Source organism: Populus nigra, chromosome 1 (genome assembly GCF_951802175.1).
Source record: "Populus nigra chromosome 1, ddPopNigr1.1, whole genome shotgun sequence".
Taxonomy (NCBI): domain Eukaryota; kingdom Viridiplantae; phylum Streptophyta; class Magnoliopsida; order Malpighiales; family Salicaceae; genus Populus; species Populus nigra.
In genome coordinates, this window is record NC_084852.1 from 44,774,322 (window position 1) to 44,784,103 (window position 9,782).

The 9,782-nt window shown below is 33.6% G+C and overlaps 1 protein-coding gene across 2 annotated transcripts; it reads right to left on the bottom strand.

Moving 5' to 3' along the window:
- Nucleotides 1-6,396: 6,396 nt before the first annotated feature.
- On the bottom strand, nt 6,397-9,514 carry LOC133700078 (serine carboxypeptidase-like 45). Of its 2 annotated transcripts, none has more exons than XM_062123644.1 (10): nt 9,214-9,514; nt 9,020-9,121; nt 8,813-8,908; nt 8,216-8,308; nt 8,034-8,113; nt 7,556-7,837; nt 7,328-7,452; nt 7,060-7,152; nt 6,829-6,946; nt 6,397-6,751 (listed from the first exon to the last, which is right to left on the bottom strand). In XM_062123644.1, exons 1-10 carry the CDS (start codon nt 9,461-9,463, stop codon nt 6,602-6,604), a joined length of 1,389 nt encoding a protein of 462 aa, XP_061979628.1. In that variant the 5' UTR covers nt 9,464-9,514; the 3' UTR covers nt 6,397-6,601. The 2 variants fall into 2 exon arrangements, with proteins under 2 accessions (XP_061979628.1, XP_061979633.1); XM_062123649.1 differs by having other exon boundaries at nt 9,020-9,118; nt 9,211-9,514.
- Between the last annotated feature and the right edge of the window lie 268 nt (nt 9,515-9,782).

Genomic DNA, 9,782 nt, shown 5'->3' on the forward strand with positions numbered 1-9,782 from the left:
ATTTTGATAAAAATAAAAAGAAAACTTAAAAAAATAATATACACACAAATTAATCTACTACTTAGTCTAAATCCACACTAATTTAAATGAAACAAATCAATCCATCGGCCATGCACGTCCATATAAAGTATTTGTGAGCGCACAACTAGAAGCCCACACCAAAAGAAGAAGAAAAAAGCCCACTTTATACACAAAGGCCTAGAATCGAAATACAAAACAACCCATAAAATAAACGGGCTCAAAAAGCCCAATTAGATTTCCTTATAAGCCTAGTCCAATAAAATTAGTGTAGTAGCCCATTTTCATATTCTGAAGATAAAACTAATTAATTTCTGAGAATTTGCCCAGCATCCATTTCGTTCTTGTTTATTTCTTTTTCATAACTCTCTACTTTTCCTAACAACGCAAAATGGGAAGAACATGAATATTTAAAGGAAGAGATTGTTGACCAACTTTCTAGTAATGGGAACACATTAACTCGAATTCATATTGTTCTTTTATTTTTTTATTTTTTTCTTCCCTTAAAACTGCAGTTGCTTACAAGCTAACCCTGCATATTACTAAGTTTCCTTAACAGTATATAGAAGATTGTTTTCGGATTACAGCGATCCTGATTAATGAAATCAAGTATAAAATCTCACATATTCATACATCAAGATCAAGAAAAGAAAAGAACTTATGAATCAAATATCCTTTATATAAAGGTTTATTTTATAAAGAACAATATCATCATACAAAAATAGTTGAGCCTGGTTTTGCACAAAATATGTAGTGGATTTTGAGAGTTAAAGCTTGATTTCTTGTATCGTGATTATAGATAACATATCAGAGAACACGTTCCTTGTTTTATTTGTGGAGATAGGATCAAATTTTGAAAATTCAATCTTGCATCAAAATGGAAAGAATAGCTGCTACTATTGGAGAGAGGCTGATTAAGTGAGCATGTTTGGCATGAAATCTGTAATGGATTATGAGAGTCAAAACCTGATTTCTTGTATCGTGATTGTAGCCAACATATCAGAGAACATGTTTCTCTTGTTTTTGTGCCACCAAGAGAATCAGTCGGGATCAAAACTAGGCTCCAATGTCGCACGAGGATCAACTGTTTCTTCCTTCATTTTCTGCCCAGAAATCTGCAAATGCCATGAATCATCGTTGTTTCCTTCCTATATTCATCAGCATGTTCTTCCCCCTTTAAGTAAAACACACCGTTTCATTTAAAGCGAAACAACGTTGTTTTTGCTGCTCCAACAGAATTAGGCCTCTTTTAATTCAATTAGATCAAATTTCATCATAGTCCCTCCATTTCAACTCATTTTGCTCCTTGGTCCCTGGTCTTTCAATTTCTTATTATTGTTCAATTTTTGTCTTCTTTCCTTAATTTCGCCCCTGACCGAGTTACCTTAGACCCTCTGATTCCTTCAAGGCTTCCATTTCAGTCCCTGGTTCTTCAATTTTTTATTTTTAAGCCAAATTGACTCCTAATTTCAATTTTTTTTCAATTAAGCCTTTAATTAATTTTCTAACTTGACTATTTGTTCCAAACTCATCCTTAAACCTTATTTTATTTGAATTTTAGCCAAATTAATTCAAATTAACCCTTTTTCTTCAAATTCTCATTCAATTAAGCCTTTAATTATAGCCCAAAAATTTCAAAACCTTATTTTTTCATGCGATGTCTAATTATTGGTCCAGTTTCAAATCCCAACTATGTATTTTTTTATATAATTTTCAAGATTTCTTGACACAAAAAGAAAATAATGAAATAACTAAAATTACTAAAAATACATGTTTTTTTTTTGGATTTTTCTTACAACAACACAAGTTAGAATAATTTTCACTCTTCAAGAATCCTTCAATATCAATATTGATGGAGTTGTTTTGTGTAACAACGAATCTTTTCTCACCTTGAACTCCTTAATTTATTATCCGAGTTCAAAAACTCATAAATTCAAAAGGAAATATTCTTTCAGTTTTTAATTATTATTACTAAGAGAATTAACTCTCCTTATTAAATAAGGATAGTAAAAAGGTTCTCTCTCTTTAGCATATAAAATATCTCCTTATTATGTCAAATTGTATAATATAATTATTCATTTTCTTTTCTTTTTCATCCAATTTGGATCTGGCCAATCATGAATGCTCAAATATAAAATACATCTAAAAAGTCCAACATCTTCCACTCACACATTGTTTGGACGACCTTTCACAACTTACACCTCATTTCGTCTTATTATCAACATTGTTCATACAAATAAATAAAGAGTGTGACTGTCAAGTCTTGTATAATTTTGAATGCTCTACACTAGTAACATGTTATAGTCAATGTAGAGACATCTACCTAAAAAATATAGTGACTCGTAGTGCCTAGAATAAATTACATAAGTTACTAACTCAAATCTCTTAATAAGAGCTTCACTAACCTCATTTGCATGCTATTAACACTATACTTATAATTATGTTGCGAACCTAGTAGCAACAAAATTTGTCAACAATGAAACATAATACCTTAATGTAATTCAAAAGTCTTCATTTTCACTCATAGCATCAAGTTAAGGATAAATTGTTTTCTAGCAATGTCTTGCAAGGTTGAATTAACCATGATCATAGATGACATGCTAAAGTAGCAAACATCAATCCTTCACTTTCATGATATAACAAGAAGTAGCTAAAGGCACTAGTTGAAAACAAGCCTTAAAAGTATTGTTCTCAAGGACTCGTATGGTGAGGAAACAGGGTTCCATTCACTCATTTTTTTTGGTCCCATTAGCACATGTCGTATGACATACATGCTACGGTAGAGAAATTCAACAAAAATAAGCATATGTAGTTCTCTAAATACCATATAGGTCCTAATCGGGTCATTCCCAGAATGTCTAATTTGAGTTCTTTGGATACTCCCATGCTTAGCTCCAAATCAGTGCACTCACATATGACTTTATTGTAGGTTAATATGGATTGTGGACCATGACCTCATCTTGATCTCTAATCAAGGCAACATTTTCCAAGCACTAAAGTGTGTGTGTGTGTGTGTGTGAATATCATCATTTGTTAATATATTTTTTAAAAAAATTATAGTGAAAATAAATGTTTCATAAAAATAATAACATTTAAGCTTCTTAATATTTGTTGCATGGTTGCATCTATAAAAACATCACAAGAAAACAATCATGTATCATGAATCTAACTCTTAGTCATACTTTTAGGTATTGATACTTGAATTTAACAACAAACAAGGAGTAAATACTCCAGATAGAAAAGGAATGTCACAGTGTTGGTGGTTTTCATTAGGGGTGCACACGGTTCGGTTCAGTTCGGTTTAGACTAAAAAAACCAACCAAACTGAATTTCAATATTTTGGAGAAATATTAACCGAACCGGACCGAAAACCGGTTCAAACGGAGTCGGTCCTGTTCGGTTAAATCTGGTTTTTTTTTTAAAAAAAAACCAGGAAACCAAAATCCCTTCATTTATGGGTTTTTTTTCAGTTTTTTTTAAATTGGCTTAGCCTTACAGTAAATTGAGTTTTAAAATTTATAGAAACCTGAATTAATTCACAGTTTGGCTGACTGCCATAAACGGGAATTCCGTATTGAACACTTATCTTTCAATATGCATGCAATGTGGAAGTGCCATATGCAAGCCTTTCTGCTCCTGGTCACTCCGGACTTTTCTTCTCCTTTCAGGTTAAGGCATATGAAGACAACTTCAAATTCAAGGGGCATCTCAAGTCTGATGACAAAAAAAATTATTTTTCATGTCTTGTTTCTTGGTTTATAAGCCTGAAGTTGTTCAAATGGTTTACAGGTAGTGAGTTATGCTGAGAAAATCATATATCCAAGGAATGTAAACCATTTAATTCTTCACATGAATTTAGACATGAATTCAATCTGAGAGATACAATGCAATAAATCAATTTCAATATGCATGCAATGCAATAAATCAATTTCAATATGCAAGATGCATGATCTTATTAAAATTAAAATATTGTCCTCTGATCTCGTTTAAGATCAACCTCAGGCTCCACTGCTTCTTCCTTTCTTTCTTTATATCTTCTGCAAGAGAATGGAAATTAAAATTATTGATCTTATTTATATAACCAGTATCAAACAATGAGGAAAACAGCCAGGAACTAAAACATTCATAAAGAAAATGCAAATATAATGCTAATTTATCCTTCAAAAGAAAGGATTTTTTTTTCTTATATTTGATTTATCATCATTAAAGAAAACGTAGAAAACAATCCAAAACATTATAAAAAATGTTTCCAATACAAGTTAAAACACCGAACTCACGAAACACAGTCTTGCAGGCAACTGGACAACATTAACATGAGAGGACCCGTGAGTGTCTGTTGAAATTAAGACATCTTCATCTTAAAATTAACAAGAACCAACCTGAGGACCAATGTTGTAAATTGCAACTAAGAGAAGTGAACTACAAAACCCAACTTCAAGTGATGAATTAATAAATTTGCACCTTCAATAAAAACATAATCTTAAATGGAAACAATATCATCAAGTTGTATCAATGGCAATACCAATGGACCTATATGCATTAATGTGACCTGTTAACAACTTAATAGAGTTAAATTTGTATATCCCAAAAAAAAAACCATCAGCAAAAGGCAAGAAATAAGCACTCAGAAGCTAATATCACTCCCCACAGTTCTATTACCAGTCCCGTAGATTATAGAAAAATACATGCAGAAGGAAACTGAAACCTCACGAAGTTAAGATTATCATCATACAGTTTTTTGGAACTTCTATATCTAACAATATAAACAAATGAGAAGTAGAGGTCAGAGAAGCATCAAAGTTTGAAACAAAAAGTTGAACTTATAAGCAGTTAAGCACACGAAGATAAACTTACCAATGGAGGAGCCCTGTCGTTCTGCTGCAAGTGAAGAGAGAAGCTAAGAGGTTTTCTTCGGGCTAGAGAAGAGATAGATGTAGGGGGTAAGACAGATGCAGAAGGGAGAAGAGGAATGATGCAAATTGAAGGAAGAGACAGATGCGGAAAGGAGAAGAGGAAGGATGAAAATTGAAGGTGAAAGGCAAGACAGATGCAGAAGGGAGAAGACAATAAATCGTCTTTGGCTCTTTGCTCTTTGGTGTGGGCGGCGGCTTCAGTTCAGAATGTCAATTAGGGTTAGGCTTACTGAGTTACTATAGTATTTATACTACCGGTTCGATTCACCAGTTTAAGTGGTCAAACCGAAACTGAACCGAACCGACAAGATTTGATGGTTTTAAAATCGGTTTAATCGGTTTTCTATCTCAGTTCGGTTTTCTCGGTTTTTTTGGTTAATCGGTTTTTTTAAAACACCCCTAGTTTTCATAATGATGTGAGAGAATTCAAACTATTTTGAACAATTAAGGTTTAAAGGAAAATGAATCAATAAATCATCAGTTGTTGTATTATTAAAATAGACATTGAATTAAATATTTGATAAATAATGAAAAAGACTAAAATATAAAGTATTTTAAAGTGGTAAGATGAATGACGTAACATAAAATTGTTCACTCATCAGACAAAAACAATGAATTTAAAATAAAATCAAAGTCTGATGAATCCAATCTAATATCATGTAAAAATTTAAAATAAAAAATAATATCATTGATAATTTGATAAATTACATATAACTTATATAGATATAGAAAAATATTTAATTTTCCCATTTGATTAGATTATTAAAATAATTTATTGATTGTCGTGAGTTGTTTAATTCATTAATTTTATCCTTTTATTAATTAATTAGGAAATAATTATTTCCTTAACAATACATATTTTGATATTTCACTTGAGTAGAGAATTTAAGAGTATAATGACTGATTGAGTATTGAAATGCTTGCTGGATAAATTGCGGTAATAGGATACGAGCAGTTAAACCAGCAAAAGTATCAGGACCTTTTCCAGCACTAAATCGTTAAGCAGGAGAAGCGATCGACTCTGTTTCTGCAGAAACTCTATATAAAAGACGGAACCTGATCGCTTCTCTGATGTTATCAAAACCCTTGCTAGCTTTGCACTGAAGTTGTATGAAAATGCAGCTCGACGCCCCTGTTGTAGTTTCCCAGCAATCTAAAGGTTCCCTTTTTAGAATCTCTTCGTGTTTCTTGACCATGCATGACTATTTCCAGTTAAAGAACTACAGAAGTTGTATCAGGACCTTTTTTTTTTTTGTCATGTTGAATAAAATATCAAACAGCCTCAATCGTCAACATTTCGGACTGTATTATGGTCCTGATCTGAGGATTGTGTTCTACTTGTATCATGCAGTTCTATGTGAATTCTGTAGATATTCATGCTGTTGGGAGGCATTTTAATGTGCAAGTAAATCATTGTTTCTGGATGACTTCGTTTGATCTTTTTTTTGGATTGTCAAGAGTCAAGTTCAAAACAAAAAATAGGCAGGTTCTTTCTGTACTCGAGTTCTTTACAAAAAAAAATTCGACATTCCAAAAGCATGGACAAATCAAAGAAACAAACAATCCGATGCAATTTTCATTCTCGGGTACTTGAGAACTGCCTTTTCCAATAGCAATCCAACTCTACTTACAATTGAATCTGTATTTTCTGTAATGAAGTGATCTCCAGATCAGAATGCTTCTGGTAGAGGCTGGCCTCCCAGGAATGCCTTGAACAGCACAAGCGATCTTTCAGGCTGCGAAAATGGAGCTTCATGGGATGCTCCTCTAATGGTGGCAAAGGATAGGATATTACCATAAACTTGAGTCCACCCACCAACCTGAAGGTAAAAAAACCAATCAAGTTCTGTCCTGTTAAAAAAATTCATAAATTGTAATCTTCAAATGTGAGAGTTACCTGCTGCCCCTCGAACCAAACTCTGTAAGGCACGGTGGTTTTTAGTCCCAATTCCTCAGACAGTCTGTGAACTAATATTCGGCTTCCAGTAAGTGGAATGACAGAATCTTGGTCTCCACTGCATTTTAAACACAAATGTCTTGTGACTTTTATGATCAACCTTGATAAAATTCCGTTTTTCCAACTTCACAAGGAGAATATAGCAGACTGACAAGGTAAGAGGTAACTTACCTGTAAACCAAGACTGGGATTCCTGCCTTAATGAGTCTGCCCACAATAGAGATTGTTGGTATCTCCAAGTCAAGCAGCTCATAATCAAGAATACTGAGATTGAAACATTAAGAGAAAAATTATCAAATACCCTAAAAAAGTAAATGAGAAATGCTTCTGTTATGTCATTGATTTTTCTGTGGGATAAATTCTAAGACAGGCAGTGTCTTGTTCACTACTCTAACATTAGTACAGCTTAATAAATCTCATTTTGGTGATAGAGAAATACTTGCTGCAAACAGCCCATCGACGGACTCCAACAAGACGTGCATGGAGAGCCATCTGCACATCTGGCCTGTTGAGATAATTAACTGTTTCATCTTCCACACATACATCTACATTGTCACCAACTTGCTGTTGACCAGAATTAACAAATCAACTGTTAGTGACTCGCTGCACCAATGAAAAGCCAAACTCAAACAATTTTGGCAGTTGACAAATAATGGAATGTGCTTACCTGGGGAGTAAGGACTTGTGACTGTGAGAGAACTGACGATATACAGACATCAAGGGTAACATCATACTTGTCAACAAATCTACTGGTTTCTCTAGTCACTTGACTCATCACCCTTGAGCATAGAGGAGAAACTGAACCTCTGTAGTATTCGCTTACATATCGCGAGTAGTTACAGACTGAAGTGAACATTTTGTATGTTGTGTCTGATATCAATCCATGAGACCAGAAGAACTCAGCCCTCGAATTGAAGTCTGTGGAATACTCTAAAACTGGATTCCCTAGCTGCAATTTATAGGTTAAGATTAATTGAAAATAAAAAAGAACAATGGAATTCTCAAAAGGAAAAACAAAAAAAAAAACCTGGTGAATAGTAAAATAGGTTTGGTAAAACAAATACAATTGAAAAAAAGAATAACTTGACAGAATTACTAGCAGAGAATGGAGGGAGATTTTTTTTTTTTTGCTTATTAATACTCACAGCAATTCCTTTCAAATTGAACAACTTCTCTTTTTTGTTGAATTGAAGCATGAGTTCTGCCAGCTGGGGCACATAGTGACCTAATTATGAACAGAATAGAAGCATTAAATTAATCCTCATTTATTTATAAACTGTTTTGACAGAGAAGAAAAAAAAGTTTGCTTTGAGCATGAAAACAATACCAGCATAGCTTTCTCCTGTAATGAACAAACTTCTGCTTCTGTATTGTGGGAATTTGACAAACCATCTTTGCAAGAACACCAGATTGTCCCTAGCTATAGATAACAAAAACAAAAACAAAAACAGCTTCAAAATGAGAGGTAAAATGTCTGTAAAGGTGACCTTTTGTCAGCTCAGAATCTAAACGACTAGAAAACAAGCACAGTATGTACTGACGATGCATATCTGTAAAGTGAAAAGGAAATTATCAGTCCTATGGCATTATGAAATAACAATAATATTCTTTCTTTCGATCGTCTGTCTACAAAGAACTCATATGACTGATAAAAAAAAAGAGAAAAGAAAAGAAAACTCAGAGAAATAAATAAATTGAGAAAACAACAGAAAGGAAAGGTTAAACAAAAGGAAAAGAGGTTGACTTTGAATCTTCGGTACAGAAATTCTGTTTCTTGATTAATTCTAAATTTTGAATAAACAGTCTTTATTTCCCTTTACTTCAGCAAGATTTCAACGTGAAAATGAGAAAGGAATATCAACATTTTGGATTTGAAAAGCCAATTAAACTTGTTAAACTCTGAAAGAACTTGGTGGAAACATACCAGTAATCTTGTCATCGACACCTTCATATGAAGAGGTGTTGGTGGAGTAAGAGAACCCAACCCCAATTGGTGTCTCCAAATACAACATATTAGCTTCTGCGAAGCAAGTGATCATTTAGCTAAAATTCAGCACCTTGTGGATTGTTTTTTAACGCAAAGAACAAAACCGGGATCACACAGTAATATAAACATGAGCACTTAATTTACCTCTATTCCAGCTATATTGGTTCTTGACCAATCCCTCTCTACTAGGTCTAAAAGGTCCATTCTCAGAAAATGCCCCAACTCCCAAAGAAGAGCAACCTGGTCCTGCAAACAACAGTGAAACAAAATGAGATTCAAATCCCGACAGAAAAACCTATCTTTTGCGTAGTATTAGTAGGATGGTATAGGATTAGGACCTCCATTTAGCCAGAGAACAAGAGGCTTAGAAGCACAGTCTATTTCAGCTTCAGCAAAGTAGTAAAAGAGAGCTTTCTGGTTTTTGTCATCAACGGTCACATAACCTGAATACTGCTGGAACCAGACTGGAGGTTGACCAGGTAACTGGGTAATTCTGTCTAACTGGGAAAGACTACACTCTACTCCTATGATAAAGCAAACAAGTAAACCTAGAGGCAATGCCATTATTTCTTTTGACAGATAAGGCATGGCTTCACACTTGATTGGAGAGAACCTAGAGGGAGAGTGTGTAAAAAGATTGTGGGGGGGGGGGGGGGTGGTTATCGAGATGTTGCTCAGTGGGGAGGCGTTATATAAAGACCGAGAGGGAGAAGAAAAGCTAGTTCTTTTAATTTAGCACAGTAAAAAAAAGGGGAAATATTTTTAAAAATAACATATTTTAAGTCTCTCAAATTATAATATAAACTTACATAAATTACAATAAAAAAGAAAGGAAAAAAAAAGGGGTCTTGCTAACACACTGAATGAAGCTATAATAACACAACAAATATCATGAAAAAATTTTCAA